This window comes from Acomys russatus, chromosome 20 (genome assembly GCF_903995435.1).
Source record: "Acomys russatus chromosome 20, mAcoRus1.1, whole genome shotgun sequence".
In the NCBI taxonomy this organism is placed as follows: Eukaryota; Metazoa; Chordata; class Mammalia; order Rodentia; family Muridae; genus Acomys; species Acomys russatus.
Genome location: NC_067156.1, coordinates 32,883,818 through 32,900,523, shown reverse-complemented (window position 1 = coordinate 32,900,523; position 16,706 = coordinate 32,883,818). Strand labels below are relative to the sequence as shown.

The 16,706-nt window shown below is 38.3% G+C and overlaps 1 protein-coding gene across 1 annotated transcript in view; it reads right to left on the bottom strand.

Moving 5' to 3' along the window:
• The window catches only part of Ythdc2 (YTH N6-methyladenosine RNA binding protein C2), a 63,215-nt gene extending 47,987 nt beyond the window's left edge, over positions 1 to 15,228 (bottom strand). The window contains exons 1-7 of the mRNA XM_051163923.1: positions 14,856 to 15,228; positions 13,398 to 13,488; positions 10,376 to 10,572; positions 8,470 to 8,669; positions 5,486 to 5,652; positions 4,267 to 4,369; positions 2,640 to 2,796 (exon numbers count right to left, since the gene is read on the bottom strand). Of these exons, the coding sequence (XP_051019880.1) occupies positions 2,640 to 2,796; positions 4,267 to 4,369; positions 5,486 to 5,652; positions 8,470 to 8,669; positions 10,376 to 10,572; positions 13,398 to 13,488; positions 14,856 to 15,045 (1,105 nt within the window). The 5' untranslated portion in view covers positions 15,046 to 15,228. The remainder of the gene's footprint in view (positions 1 to 2,639; positions 2,797 to 4,266; positions 4,370 to 5,485; positions 5,653 to 8,469; positions 8,670 to 10,375; positions 10,573 to 13,397; positions 13,489 to 14,855) is intronic.
• Positions 15,229 to 16,706: the final 1,478 nt, after the last annotated feature.

Sequence of the window (16,706 nt, the reverse complement as noted above, 5' to 3'; positions counted from 1 at the left end):
GGAACTGGCAATACTACGGTTAGTACAAACAGTGGTACTTCCCACTTTCATGAAGCAAGGAAGACAAGTAACATGAAAAAAGATGTAAACAGAAAGTTGTGCAAAGTCTGACCAGAAAGTCCTACAAGAAAGAAGTATAGGATATTATGACAGTATACCATAGAGGTAAGTGACCACATCAAGAAAAGACTTTTACTGAAACACTGGGGAACAAGGAGATGAAATAACTGGGCTTTTCAGAAAGTAAACAGTATGTGAAGAAAATACAACATGCACAAAGTCACTATGGTGGAACCAAAAATGAAGCTGTTTTCAAGAAACTAAAAGGAAAGTAGGAGAATAAGAGACAAGGTAAAGCCTTAGAAATAAATGAAGTCATATGAAGGATCTTTGTCCTGGAATAAAGATGATTCAGCATGTAAGAGAGTGGTCAACATCAACAGAACTTGACTTCATTAAGAACCACTCTAGCAACAAAATGGAGAATGGATTTTTGAAAGCCAGAATAGAACCATGCCAGGCCGCAACATGTATAGGAGTAGTTCAGGCAATAGAACAAGACAGGCTAAGTAAGAATAATGACAGTGAATATTTTTTTTTAAAAAATTAAAAACTTAGTTGGATTATTGAAACAGAAAGTAAAATGAAAAAATACCATAGTTACAATTGTTATGAAAATATTTTTTTAAATCTGCTTGCCCAATAAGAAAGATGTTTCTCAAGTAACAAGGAAAGATACAGAGAAATAGGTTGGCCAGTGAGAACTAAGGTTTCCTTTCATACTCATCAAAGATGACAAGCCAAAACAAATGTTCAAGCACAGGTATCAATTTTATGTGCCTAATCATCCAAGAAAATGTTATTAATATTATCAGTTGAATGTACAAGATTGAGATTTAGGTGGCTTTAGGTATCACCCAGATATGCAAGACAAAAAAAAAATCCATAATTTATATATTAAGTATTTAGCATGGGACAGAGAAATGATGTCTATAAAATCTCTACATCCAGAACCCTGGAGAACAACCATCAGTATACAACAGAAGGTATCAAAAGGCAACAAAATGTATATCTATAATAGCTAGTAGAGTTGCAAAAAAGAACAGGAAGAGAGAGGGAAATAAGAGTGAACAGAGAAGAGAGATTAAAAGAATAAAGGTATAATATATATACATACATACATATATATATATATATATATAGAGAGAGAGAGAGAGAGTGTGTGTTAGATAGGTACATGTAAATAAAGACAGTTCCAGAGAGAAAGTAAGAAAACACTACAATGTAAAACAAGACTCAAGAAGGAATGATCCCAAACAAACTGAAATCTGAAAATTTCTCACACACACACAAAAAAATGTTAACCATGAGATATAATAAAGAATGTATATGTTTGCCTAAAATGAAAATATTGGGCTTAACAATTAAATCAGTGACAAAATAATATTGTTAAGAATTCCTAAATGGATATCCACATTAGCTAGAAGAAAGCCAATTCCCACAAGCTCCACATGATACACACAATCAAAATGAATAAAATGTTATTTTAAATAAAAATGCTAACTGAACAGCTACTAACAATTCAAAAATGCAAATCAAGCATCCTTTAGAAAAACTTGTACAGTGAATCTTAATAAAATAATGATGAAGGGACCTCTGAATATGACAGCAGGCTAGAAAATGCCATCCTGTTACCCAGTGAAGGCAAAGTACCCAGATAAGAAAACCAAGTGAGGAAGAGATTTGGAAACATACAAGAGAGTCATAATATGGCTGAAAACTACAGGGAAACAAAACCAAAAGCAAGCAAAAAGGATGTGCAGTTCTGCAGCAGATAGAAGAGAAGCAGAGACTCATCCAGAAGGCAAACTAGGCAGCCAGGAGAAAAAGGCTACAGCTTCTACCCATAAAACTCAAGTCCAGTTATAGGTACTAATGAAATAACTGATTTCTCTTGCAGGACAGGTCAGGAGTGGAAAGCCCCCCGACCCCCACCCTGTTGGAGTTGATGGATAGTACTGAGAAAATCTATTGTATAAAACTGACATGCCTTGGGGGCATAAAATTATTCAAGTGCGGATTCAACAAGTGAAAAAGCCTAAATTCAAACTGCCACAGTGTCAGGGTGAGAAACAATATAAAGAGGTAGCTGGGCCCCCTGCTGACAAGACAAAATGTGCAAGCAGTAAGAGGAATGGCTCAAGCAGTAAAGTATACAGGGAAAGGAAGTGCAATGCCGGTGCTGAGGAGTAGACTTTACCAGCCAAGAGTAAGTCTGAAGTTTGACAGTGCTGAGCCTGGGGTCATCAAGTGGATAAAAAGGACAATCCAGACGACTGCTCCATCCAAGAGACTGGGCCATAACGTGCAGAACAGTGTTTGAAGAGAGACACAGGACAAAAAGAAGCACATTTCTTTTTAGGTTAGATCATTAGATTTGCTACACAGCATCAGAGGGCTACAGATGCAAGAGAGGTCAAAGTAGAGACAGACTACTACGTAGCTTGACTCATGGGAAATATGAACAGATGATCTCTACTTCAGAATATCCCCAGTTTCTGTTTAAAAAATAAAATGAAATAAAACATAATCACACTGCAAAGTTTTTGTTTCAAAGAAGTTATATAAGGTAGTCATACTATATATCACTGGGCAACTTCCAAAATATCTTATGAAGAGATTCACATCCAAGGCAGCACTAGAAAGAATTAGTTTCAAAGTTGGATGCTTTTGCAACAAATCTCTTAACTTGGTAAGTAAAAAATCACTGAATCGATCCCTTTCGTGCACTTCATCCTGCAAGGAACAGAAACAGAAACGAAACCCTGATCAGGTAAAATACAGTGGACTCTTCTGTATCAGAAACACTTTGCTAGATTTACATTGTTCAAATTAATAAGGAAATCAATACCACAGAACATTTTGCATTATGTATAATTCAGAAATCATCATACATTAACAACTTATTGTGATGACAAAGTACTGTCCTTTTCCACACAGAATGTAAAATTACAAAAACTATTTAAAATTCTAAATTATGTCAGTCTATTCAATGCAGTCTTAATATAGACAAAATCAATTTAAGCATATGTCTGGCTAGACATGGTAGCATACCCCTGTAATCTCAGCTCCTGAAGAGGCTGGAGCAAGACCGCAAGCTGGAGGCCTCAGCAATATAACGAGATCCTGTCTCAGCAGCAAGAAACAAGCCAACATAACCTGTAGCTGTTAGCACTCGGGATAAAGTGAATCCTTTGCTTAGGAAGGTTTCTAAAACCTGCTTAACTTAAAGGCTAATACAATAATCTATTTTTTTTCTGATGCAAACTAGAAAAGAGCTTAGGAAAATTTTTTGTTGGTGGTTTTTTTTTTAACTAATTCATTCATATTACATCTCAACTGTTATCCCATTCCTTCTATCCTCCCATTCCTCACTCCCTCCCATTTTCCCCTTACTCCCCTCCCCTATGACGGTAACTGAGGGGGACTTCCTCCCCCTGTATATGCTCATAGGGTATCAAGTCTCTTCTTGGTAGCCTGCTATCCTTCCTCTGAGTGCCACCAGGCCTCCTCATCAAGGGGACATGGTCAAATATGGGGTACCAGAGTTCGTGTGAAAAGTCAGTCCCCACTCTCCACTCATCTGTGGAGAATGTCCTGTCCTTTTTTTTTGTTTGTTTGGTTTTGGTTTTTGGAGACAGGGTTTCTCTGTGTACCCGTGGCTATTCTGGATTCACTTTGTAGACCAGGCTGTCCTCAAACTCACAACACTTCACCTGCCTCTGCCTCCCTGAGTGCTAGAATTAAAGCCGCGCATCACCATGCTTGGTCAAGTTTAGAATACTTTAATAAGAGGGTAGTTCTTACTTTACAAATAGTTAATTAATTCTACAATTTAGCCATGAAGTTAAATGACTATAAAGTATATAGCTGTGATGTCACAGGAAGCCTGTGACATGATAAAGCTATGTACAGAGACTAAAAATTTTTTTTGCCATTTCTAGAAAATTCTAAACTACATGCATCATGTTCACAGATAAAACTGTACTTTCAAAAACTTGCTATTTGTTTATTTCTCCCATGACATCCAATGGTAACAGCACCTTTATGTAATATATTTCTAATAATAACACCACCAAATTACCTTGAACAGAACCTACTAAAACTAATAATTCATTTTTATTTTTCCCTATTTTAAAAATATCCTTACATAATTAAATATTAAGCTGTCTCAGTAACACATAGCAAACTCCACAATAGTCTTACCACAATAACATGGGTCACAGTTGACAACGTGCTATCTCCTGCCATCAGTGTACGAAGCAATACCCCATTAGTGCAGAAGGTCAGAAGTGTCTTTGGAGAAACCCTTTTTAAAAATCAAGTGAAGTACGTAATTACATATCTTTTACATCATTAAAGTACAACTACTTTAATGTTCTTTGCATACATACTTTAACAAATATGAATATAATATGTATATTATAAATAGTATTAATGTATTACTATATGTAGCTTGTTAAAAAGTTATGTGAAATACATATATAATGTCTGACAATCAAAATTTTCATCAAAAATAGCTCTTAATTATATAAGTTACATACTTTGTTAAAGAACTTCAGTGTATTAAAAAAAGTTAAAATTTTTAGTTTAGTTAAAAAAATTACAGTACAAGTAGAAAAAAATTTCATTGCCACAAACCAAGATGTGCTAACACTTGTCAAGAACGCATTACTAGCTCTACAGAAGGCTAAGCAGCCTAGTTGTAATCTAAACTCCCAAGTGCCTTGCTCCAGACTTCAGACACTCCAGAAGCTCAAGCAGTCAAGTTTATAGTAAGATCCAAACCCAAAAGTTCTGAAGTCTGATAAACTTGATTCTACGCACTGTGGATAAGGCACCCACTCTCATGAACACTAAATCACTACCACTGAGTTCCTCGCTAAACTCGTATTTATCAATGGTCTACAAAACAAAGGCTCAGCAAGGTAAAATGGCTTAACTTGATCATGACACAAATAGGATTTACACCCATGTCTCAGCTGTTCAAACCTCACTAAGTTTAGATATGCTAACAGTATCAGAATATAGATTTACTACTGATAGTAAAATTATCATTTAATTCTTTGGTTTGGGGAATTTTATATTTTTACATAAAATATAATTATTTCTCCCTCCCTATCCTCCCTCCAACCAGCCCATCCCATGTTTCCCCACATTCATAAATGACATCCTTTTCTTTATTGTTACATTTATGTGCATAAATAGCTAAAATATGACCTGCTAAGTCCAGTTTTGTAGTTCATGTGTTCACGGTTTAGAGCTGACCACTTACTTCTCCGTCTCACAATCATTCTTTGCCTGTGTTCTTTGTCTAGGGTGGGACTTTCCCCTTCCATGTAGCATGACCGTTTAACCCTCTGTCTTTAGCGAATATACCTTTACCCGGCTTTAGCATGCTAAGGGGGAGGAAGGCTGCCTTTACCTGCTTTCTAAGCGGATCTGATAACCAATTGTCTGACCAATTCTTTCCCTTCTCTCCGCAGCCACTCTTTCAGCCACAGCTATAGCTGCTAATCGTCTTGGTTGAGTACAAAATATTCGGCAGGGGATGCCATTTTTAAAGCAATCATCTAACAGGAACTGAGGAATCTAAAACAAAAGTTTTAGAACACTGTGAAATAGCATTCGTTTTGCATACCCAGAATATCAAAAGAAATCAAATGAAAATCAAATTTCAAAGTATATAACATGTCAAAACATTAAACAATCTTCAAGTCAATAAGTCTCATATAATTGCCAATAATCAATGAGAATGTGTAATTTTAAAGAGATTTTGTTCACAAGGAAAACTAAACCTAAATATTTTAAATAAAATCTAACAAGAAATATTCAACATAAAAAAGACTTTAAAATACTACTGAAAATCAAAAATGACTAGACTATCCTGAGAAATGTAATTCTGGATAGTAATGATCGTTACCATAGAAGTTAGCTTCCCCCAAATTATCTTATAAAGACAATGTCCCACTGTGATTTTTTAATAGTCAAAATCACCAAGAAAACAAAAACACCCTATAATCCTAGAATTATACATTTCCATAATAAAATTCAGGAGGGTCATAAATATTTAAAATAAAGTCTTATTGGGACTAAGGGGATGGCTCGGTAGTTAAAGAGCATTTGCTGCAATTCCCCACATGGCAGCTCACATCCATCCCTAACTCCATCCCTAAGGATCTGACTCCTTCCTTTGGCCACTATATACATGTGGTGCATAATCATCCTGAGATAGCCCAGACCCAGGGAGACAAGTGCTGCAAATTCTCTCTCACACATGCATGATAACTAGAGTAGGAACTGGAGTACCATCAGAAGGCAGGAAACAAGGGCAACAGGGGTGGGGAGTCTCACGGGGAAGGAGGCAGAACGCAGGGGAAAGGGGAATAGTGGAATAGGAAGGGTCAACTGTTGTAGGGGAGCAGAGAGCAAGACAGAGGAGGGAGTATGGAAAGAAATAACACGAAAGACCTCTAAAAATGGCACATGAAAACCGACTACTGCAGAAGCTTCCTAATACACATACACATTGTATAAAAGGAGTTTAAATGGAGCTGCCCTATAATGAGGAACAATGCTTCTCCCACACACAGTGGGCTATGAAAAAGAATAGTAGGGCTACATCTTTTTGAACTGTTGGTTATTGGGGTCCCATAGATCCACCCAACTATTACAGACTATTTCCACTGTTCTTGGTTACCCTCCAGAACTTGGTAAGACCCTATCACTGATGACACCAAATACTTGAGGCACAGGATATGGAAAAATTAAGCTGGTACTGACCTGGAAGCTCTCTATAGACTAGTTAGAGTGCTAAAGGTGCTATGCATGTTTCTAGGGAAGAGAAATAATCAACAGCCTTACCCAGATGTGAGCCCTGTGAGCTATAATAGCTAATGGTCTACCAAGATATGCCCACTAGAACAACTAGAATGTTATGGGAGTAAACCACCAATTTCTGACTGCATTTAAAGCCTGCTAAAGAAAGAACACATGCATGATACTGTTAACTGGGCCAAAACCCTGAAGTTGGGGGATAATTCCAAACACTATTACCCTGTTAAATTGCTAGAGTGATAAATTACCCCTGTTCTTATTTCTATACCCATAGACCAGAATATCTCTAATCTGTCTAAGAGAAGCATCTTTACACAGTAAGAGAATGATTATTCCAGAGCTGGCCAATGTGCAGAGAGTATGGCGTGCTCAACTCTACATGGGAAAGAACGTCACATCCCTTTTCCCAAGGCACAGAATAGAAAGACTGTAAGAGTCACAGGCAGATGTCCACAGAATATGTCAGACACGCCACCGTACACATGGACTCCCAGTAGCTGTGTCTGCTTGCACAGGATCTGCACAAGATCCAGCCAGTCAAATCCCATCATGTACAAGAGAGAAGCTCACGAAGTCCCACCACCAGCTGAGGAGCTGTCAGCACCTGAGGGCTGTTGGTGAAGGGAAGTCAGTTTTCCTCAGGGATGCGGCCCCTGAGAGGCACACTAAGAACTGAGTGGGCTCTTTAAGAGTACATGACATTGGGAACAAATCAATGGCAAGGGATAGGAAAGAAACTGGAGCGGAGGGAAAGGTACATTATATGCGTGTATGATATCCTCAAACAAAAAAAATCGTTCACTTTATATATAATAGCCTGTATGATATTTACATTATAAACATGAATAAGAAGAAAAAAAAATACTGAAAATTTACTTTACTTCCTGAAACAGCCAATAGACTTCTTTAAGTTCTGTCTAGCTTTGTGGTTCACAGAACAGAAACATCAGGAAAAAATTTAATAGTATCTTGCATTAAAGAAAACCTTCCCACTAGGAGCTAGTTAGTATTATATGAGGCATTTTGTAGAGCTTATCTCTAACCCTCACCCTATAATGAACTAATTATCAGTCCTGTGTTATAAATGAAAACAGGCTCACCATGGTTACAAAGCTACGTGAAGACTTGACATCTAATAGATAATATAACAGGAATTTGAACTCGAGGACCAGTCTCCTTCCAAAATAACAAATTACAGAACTTATGTTTTCATACAGACCAAGTCACTAGTTTTGTGTGGTGGCACACTCCTTTAACCCCAGCACTGGAGAGGCAGAGACAGAGGATCTCCCTGAGTTCCAAGCCAGTCTGTTCTACATAGCAAGCTCCAGGACAGCCAGAACAGAGGACAGAGACAGGACAGAGAAACCCTATCTAAAAATAAATAAATAAAAACTAATAATTTGAAAGATTACCTTCCTATAGATTCTCTATATGCATTCAGTAATAATTTGTGTATGAAATACTAGTAAAATAACCAGAGGTTTGTTTTTAAACAGTATAAATTTGACATAAAACTAGAAAATGGAATAAACTGTACTTTCTTCTATTAATAACAAAGAGAAAACAAACCTGTGTGGTCTTTCCAGATCCAGTTTCTCCTACAATCAAAACCACCTTATTTTCCTTAATTATTTTAACAATCTCTTCTTGTTTCTCAAAAACTGGTAGAGACTGCCTGAATGAGTCAAATTCCGATTCTCCCCTCTTCACAGGAACTTGAGGTATGCCATTGTTGAGTCGCCCACTTGTCTTGCTCATTTCTCGGTTTTCTTCAAAAGTGAGTAAACAGAAGGGAAGCTTATGACCAACATGAAGTGACACCTTGGAAATGAAGCTACATAATTTCATGTGCTGCTTTTGAATGTTTCTTCTCTACCCAGTGCCTTATCTACACCTTCCTATATGTGTCATTTTACAGGCCACAAGCTTCAGCACCAATTACAACAAGCCTTTTTCAAAAGTGTTTTCAATACATAACCTATAAAAGCCAATAAAATAAATTATCCTGTAATCATTAAAACAAACAAATTTTAAACTTATAAATTACTTTCAGGTTTACCATAAGCTACTATAAGCAACTTCAAAAAATTAAAATTTTAGCCAAGAAATAATGTGCCTTATAAAATCTGTTACAGATAATGTAGCATTACAAAAAGTAATATATTCTACATGTTTAAAATGACACATGTACATTAAATGATTAATAATATTTGTAGGTGCAAAGTACTAATACTTAATGAATTTTTCCAAGAGAACATTTCAGCCAATATCCACATACAACGAAGCAGGGATAATAAAGATGGTATTCTCCAAACAGCCTAAACTATTTTTGTGTGTCCACACTTAAAATACTTTCTTTAGGGCTCAGGTCATGGCTCAATGGTAGAGTGCCTGTATAGCACCCAGGAGTCCCACATGGCAAAACAGCCAAAACTTTAAAGATATCTAGGACCACGGATGTCCTATGAGCCATAGACAATGATGATGCAAACTCCTAACCAGGCAATTAGGTCATTTTCTCACCTTAAAAACTATTTTCCTGAATAAAATCATGACTTCCTTTTATAACTCATATGTCAACTGTCTTTGAGTAATTTGACATACTGAAGATTCTTCTCCATCCCCGAGCAGAAGCTACGCCACAGTTTAAAGTCTTACTCATCAGGACATCACGCTAATGACATAGCGAAATCACGTCTCAGCAGGGTTTACTAGACAGCTGAGTAACCCCAGGCCAACAGTTCACGAGCGCCAGCTTCTTCACTGCTCACATTGTTTTCACTGCAGGGTCACTACTGTGAGGTTAGGAGTGAGGGTATCACCAAGGACATAGTAACCATTCAGTGAAGAGCAGCTATTGCTAGAACCCTTAAAAACCTTGGTTCAATTGCATGATATGCCTTAATGCTTTATTTTATTGCAAAAATTTCATCATTATTTTTTATGACATTGTTAAAATTTTTAATTGTCCATCAAAATACAATTCCCAGCTTACAAAAACAACAACAACGTAAACCAGATGCCAAATAACAGTCAACCCTTGAGCCATTTCAAAGCTGTTTAATTTTAACACCTTTCTTGTTTTATCACCAAAAAATTACATCTAAGTCCACTCACCACAGGCAAAGATAGCAGTTAGAACCTAAAATCGAAACTAGACGCATAAGTGATGCAATTACTGCCTTTTAAAAAGTATGCGAAATAAGGATTTGTGGAGAAATAAGGAACTGGTTAAAACCTTTTCTGCGACCCAGTGAGTAGCACGCAGGCTACTGAGCTTGGAACCAAATGAGGGAGAGAACTGACTACAATTCCCACACAGACACACAAAGTAAGTATATGCAACATCTCGAATACATTATTAAAACTGAAAAGAAACTTGTACCGTATTAACTCTAAAAAATAAATTTAAAGCAGGAAAAAAATGATCACCAAATTATAGGGTAAATAAGGAAGCTCCCAGGAAAATACATACCAGCTTCAACTGCAAACACATTTCCTCTTTCTGTTTTAGGAAGAAGTTCAGTCCGTTCTTTATTGGTGACAGGAAATCTCTGAATTAGACTCCTAACAGCATGTTTTGTATTATGAGTCAAATTGCAGGTCATCATTGCATGAGCTGTTTCTGATCCATCTTTCTTCTTCACAGTTAGGTATCTATTTGCTCCCTTTCTGAATATTAATAGAAATCATTTATTTACTATATATAGTCAGCTTGTTCACGTATGACGTACACCTACTAAGAAAAGAAGTCTCAAGTGAAACAATGAGAAACAATTCTTTGAGATATTAAAAGTCCCTCAAAAAAATAAAGAAAATTAAAATTAAGCAATCACATGATTGTCTTCAATTAAAACATCAAAATGCAACAAACCTAATTTTAAATCAATAACGAAAGAAAAAAGCCTCATCTATCTATAAATGTTAAAAGTAGAATTTAGTAGACTTCATGGTAGGTGAAACATCAGCAGTTTATATATACTGGGAAGGATATAAAGATGGGGGCAGTCTGAACCAAAGAACCTCAACACACTGAAAAGGTGATGGCTGACCACTCATGGTAGCTCGTCCCATGGGCTGCTTTGGGAATGTGTTACGTCACATCCCAGGAGTGCCTGTTAAAAGAGCCATTTTTAGTAGCTGAACCAAAACTGTGTTACAACAGCATCGCCAAAAATTACTTCAAGCACATACTTTGTAACGTAAAGATTCTTCCCAAAGCTTATGACTATACTCCTCAGCTTAGGCTCCTGGCTAGCTGTCTGTTGCACTAGCACAGGACTGACCATCTTTTATGACTTCTGCAAGTCATAAAGCCAAGAGTCCCCGGTAAAATATACCCACAAGAAGCCCCAAAATGTGTTCTGAGATGTTTAATAATATATGTCTAAATTTGACCAAGTTGTACAGGTTAAGAACTCAGCTCTAAAAAGCACACAGACTTGTGGTTTTGGTGGAAATTTCAGCTTTACTGTTTGTTAGTTGTAAGAACCTAAGTAAATTATGAATACCTCTAAGCCCAAGATAATGCCTACTTTAAAGTAGGTATTCATATGATAAAGAAGTTAGATATGAGTTATAGCATCCATCACAAAGCAGGCTTTAAATAAATGAAAGCTATTATAATAAAAAAAATCATTTCATAGTTACCCAAAATATTCCATGCAGCATTTTCAATTGCTAATGTAGCTCTCACAAATTGGTGAAAACAACATTATTTTTCTAATTTTCCAGATTTCATTACATTTACATTTTGTCAACATCTTTTCCACTAGAACATTAAACTGGGGCCAGACTTGCTGCCAGCCCTGACAACCTGAGTGCATCCACATGATGAATCCTGTGAATCTACATGACAGATGGAGAGAACCGTCATCTGACAACTACACACATGTACCATGGCATGTGTGAGCATGTTTGTGTCCTTACTTGCATAGTTGTAAAAAGAAAAAAGGAAGAGCATTAACCTCAGGGCTAAACTGTAGCTTCAGCTCTAAGTCTTCTAGGTGATGCTCTTACTTTATTAACACTTACAATTCTGCAAATATCAGAATGGATGGTAAGTTTTCAATACCAGCATCTACTCTCTGAGTGCTTAGTGACACCCTACATGATGAGATAAAGAACGGTCTAAACGCTGGGTGTGGTGACACATATCTGCACATAAGGTGAAAGCCTGACAGTCATGGGCTTCAAGGCCATCCTGGGCTACCTAAGATTCTGGGAAAAAAAAAAAAAAAGATATAACCTGCTCTAAAAATGTTTACTTCTACAGTGAACTGGAATCACTACATTCTAAAGGTGTTCTTTCTAGTAGGTTCTTTTCCCCTGTGTTGTTCTGCAACATCTAACCTTCAGTTACTAAACGGGCACCTACTAATTCTCCTATACTGTTCATCTCATAAAATTTTAACTACAGAGGGTGGAAATAATGTTGAAATGAAATAAGAAAGAATCTGGAGGCTAGTGTTCATTCGGTAATAATCGTTCAATTAATTAACTATATGATTAAAAGTACATCATTTTAGTTCTCTGGTTAATAAAAATATCTCTAGCATGCCTGTGAAATCAAGACCCTTTAATTTCTTGGGAAGCTTTGTTACACTTCACCTTTAGCTAATTGTTTTCCTCTGAAATTATTCATAATTCATAAATATACACCAGATCCCTATAGTAGTGGCTGTTATTACAAAACTGAGTAAGACATATGACTCTTTGCTGAAGCCGACCACTGAACTGAAGGGTCAAACTGAAACTCCTCTAACAAAGACTGCATCTGTATGTAAAATAATTCAAATTAAGCAGGTTCTGGTTTAAACCACCATTGAAAATTATCTGTCATTTAATAGCCTAATGATAACCTAACATGAATAATGGAAGCTATAATCTTTTTTTTTTTTTTTCTTTTCATTTTTCAAGACAGGGCTTCTCTATGTAGCCTTGGCTTTGTAGACCAGGCTGGGCTTGAACTCAGAGATGTCCACCTGCCTCTGCCTGCCTGAGTGCTGGGATTACAGGCGTGCTACATCATGCCAGGTGTTTTTTTTTTTTTTTTTTTTTTTAATGTTTAAACTTATTTTATGAGTATGTATAAATTCAAGGGTTCAGATGGAGGTCATTGGGCAACTATTAGGAGTCCGTTTCTTACAACTGGATCTAGCTTGTAATTTCTACCATTGTGCAAACGTTTGCAGTCCCCTGCTCCCATTTCACCATGGGAGTACATAGTTGTCATTATTTTAACCTCAGTCAGCTTGACTTCTCTTTCCTTTCTCAAGGTGCATTCTGAGGATGGAATTCAGGTTGTCACGCTTACACAACAGATGCTTTCTGCACCTGGAGGTAAGGTGCATTGGAGGAAGAAAAGCTGATCTTGGCACATTCCTAAATATATCTACACATACTATAATTAAGAATGTGGAGAAATAATGATTTAAAGGCACATTTATCCCTTTTAGAAGACAATTCTGTAAATATAAGAAAAGCTGTAAACTTACCCTTTACTTTTAGAAACTAAACCAAGAGACTGACTCAGTCGGTGAATAAAGGCTCTTTCCGTACTGGTCAAAGAAGAAGGAAATTCCATTTCTATGTAGGGAAAAAGGTTACACTTATAGACAGTTATAGGTGGAAAATACATGTAAGTATATAAGCAAATTATACACTTTAAGTGAAAAGTGTATTAATTCAGTAACTCATATCTAATATAATTTTGATATTAACTTTTAATATTTTTAATCACATAGTGCATGTGTGCTCAAGTGTGTGTGCGTGTGTGTGCGTGTGTGTATGCATGCACGCACTCGTGCATGCAGTGCTTAGAGGTCAGAAGAGGCATCAGATCCCCTGGAGCTGGGTTAAGGATGGTTTTGAGCTACCATGGGGTGCTGGGAATCAAACCTGTGTCTTTTGCAAGAGCCATCGGTGCTCTATACTGAGCCATCTATTCAGCCCAGAATATTGATATTAATTTTTAAGCTACATATAAAACTTAAATACGACAAAGGACTCTGAAATTCACCAAAAAAAAAAAAAAAAAAAAAAAAAAAAATACTCACCTGAATTGAAATCTTGAATTAATATAATATCTATGGGTCTCATTTTACTAATTTAACTTACTACTGTCTTCCTCACCAAAAAGTGTATTTCCTTCAGTAATGACGTATGCTCAAGTATTATGAATTCTCAAGCTGAAAATCCTATGTTTCTGTTCTCAAAACTGTATCGAGCTCCTAGTCAGTATTTCAGACTGGATTTGTTGTGACATTTTGTCAAGGCTTTGCTTCTGTCAAATATATGTTCAAAACCGTTTCGGGCCATAAGCCTCGTCAGCAAAGGGTCTCCTATTAGTTAAGCCAGCAAATTTGAATGAGCATTTAATACGTTACGAAGACACTACGGATAAGCTCAGCAGTGTATTATGAGGTCCGCAGCAAATAGCTCTCTCACCTGTGTGAAATCCACTTACAACGCCAAAACAATTTTAATTTATGTTCGATTAGCTGCGTCTAGGATTTCAATAAAGCCCAATATACTATACTGCCGGTGTTTTTTACGTATCTTTTCCATTTCCTTACGCTCCCCTGGATTTTTTTTTTTTCAGCTTAAAGTAAGGTTATACCTTCTTTTCAATAATAATGATAATAATGGTAGGGGCTTTCCAACTCCCCCTCAAAATAATATTGACTTAGCAGCTTAGGGTTACAGAAAAGTACCTGCAAGAAGAAAAAATTTCCCACCAGGGAGCAACCTCACCTTTCCACTCTCTGACGCCCGCCAATTGCTCCATAACCCCACCGACCCACACAAGGCGTCTCACTCCACCACTAACAGTCACGCGACAGGCGCGGGTTTCACCTCCACGGCCCAGCTCGGGGGTTCCTCTGCCCGGCTCGGGGAAGGGCCCGGGGAGGGATGGGTGTCAGCCAGCAAGGTCCCCGAGTCAGGAGCCTCACCTCGCTGGTCACCATATCGGAAGCGCTCCAGAGCGATGTTGACGGCAATCTTCACCTCCTCGTCGATGCGAATGTCTTTGAGCCCCTTGGCCCGGCCACCGCCTCCAGGACCGCACGAAGCGGGGCCGCCGCCGCCGCCGCCGCCGCCAGGAGCCGGCGGTCGCGGCGAGACGCTGCTCGGCCTGGACATGGCCCTGAGGAGAAGCTCGCTCCGCGTGGGAGCGGCCAGGCCTGCTGCCAGCGAGCAGTGACAGAGACAGAAAGCCTGTGTGGCCGCCGCCGGCCTCCCTCCCGCCCGGCAAGCACCACCTCGGACGAAGCTCCGCTCCGCAGCGCTAGAAGCGAAAGCGTCGGCACAACCACAGCCTAGAGAAGCCCTAGGCGCGCGCATGATGACGTCACCGAGGGCGCGCCGCACGCGACTGCAGAACGCGGGGCCGCAGGCTAAGCCGGTTCTAAGCTTAGGGAATTCGGTCCCCCCCAGGCGGGGTGATACGGTTCTCGTGCCTCCGAGGCTTTGGTGCTCAGACGGCATAATTTAATTGGAGGAGACATTATTTCAGCGGCCGGCTGTTCCTTTAATGCTTTACTCCTTTCTTCAGAAGGGGCTTCTGCCCAGCGATAGATTCACAAACTCGAACATTGGAAAAAGGGGTTTCCCCGCCTTTCTGGGGTTCATGGTGTGGGAACAGAGTTAAATACAGTGAGTTAGGCCAATTGGTTTAATTTTGAAGAACCAATAACTTATTGGTATCTATCTTTCATCCTGAGACACGTTGAAAACTTGGTTATCTGAAATAAAGATTTAACTTTGTTTTACCTGACAATCTTAAATGGGAGTGAAGCCCCCAAAAGGAAAAAGGTATATGATTATGTTATAGTTATTAAGTGTCCGCAGTTTAAAGGAACAGCCCATCACGGAGGCAGCGTGTGTGTGTGTGTGTGTGTGTGTGTGTGTGTGTGTGTGTGTGTGTGTAGATTAATATAGAGGTAGGACCTTCTCATGAGTTGGGAAGATTATGAGAACTCTCATTGCTTCAAATAGATGCAGCTAACAAATCTAATTCCAATAACTTAAATCGCTTCCACTCTGGCATCAGTATTGTCATTCTCCAGAGAGCAACCAATGTAATCGTTTTCATTTTTCAATATCAGAGCTAACATTCCTTCAAAGACCACCTCCCAGTTACTCTACTGCAACCAGAACACAGCAGAAATTTCTCACTGTGACACTCCGAGACCCTCAGTGATACGGCTTGCGCTCAGACGCACTTAATTTCGTTCTATTTGATTTTTCTTTGCTTGGATAGTTTCTCTCTTGGAGAAAGCAGTCTTCTTTTGAGAATTTCACAAGGATGCCACTGTACCATAATTTAAAGTGTGATTCTGTCCCTTACATAGACATGCTTTCTAATCTTGTGTTACCATTTGCCACATTTGAAAGTATTTTATTTGCTCTCACCAAAAAGCTTTAAGCTCCTAAGAACACAATCCTTACCTTGTTTGTCAGTGTTCCGTCTGCATGGGAAAGTATTTTTCAAATCTAGAACTAGAAATGGCATCTTTCATCAACAAAGAAAAGAATTTGAGCAGAGAATCCCTTCAGAGTCATTTCCAATTTAGGTTCTCTCAAGTGAGTCTGTTTTCACAGGTTGGATCCTTTGGTGGATGGGATCTTGCCCTGAGGACCTTTCTTATATCCCAATGTAACTGGCTAGATTTCTCTTTAAAGGTGTGGACTCATTCACTATTTCGGCTGTTTTCTCCACACCTGCCTTATTTTCAGCTTTACCCTGGCTTACACTCACCAAGCTTCACAGTTTTCATATCGCTTTGTTCAGTTCCGTCTCT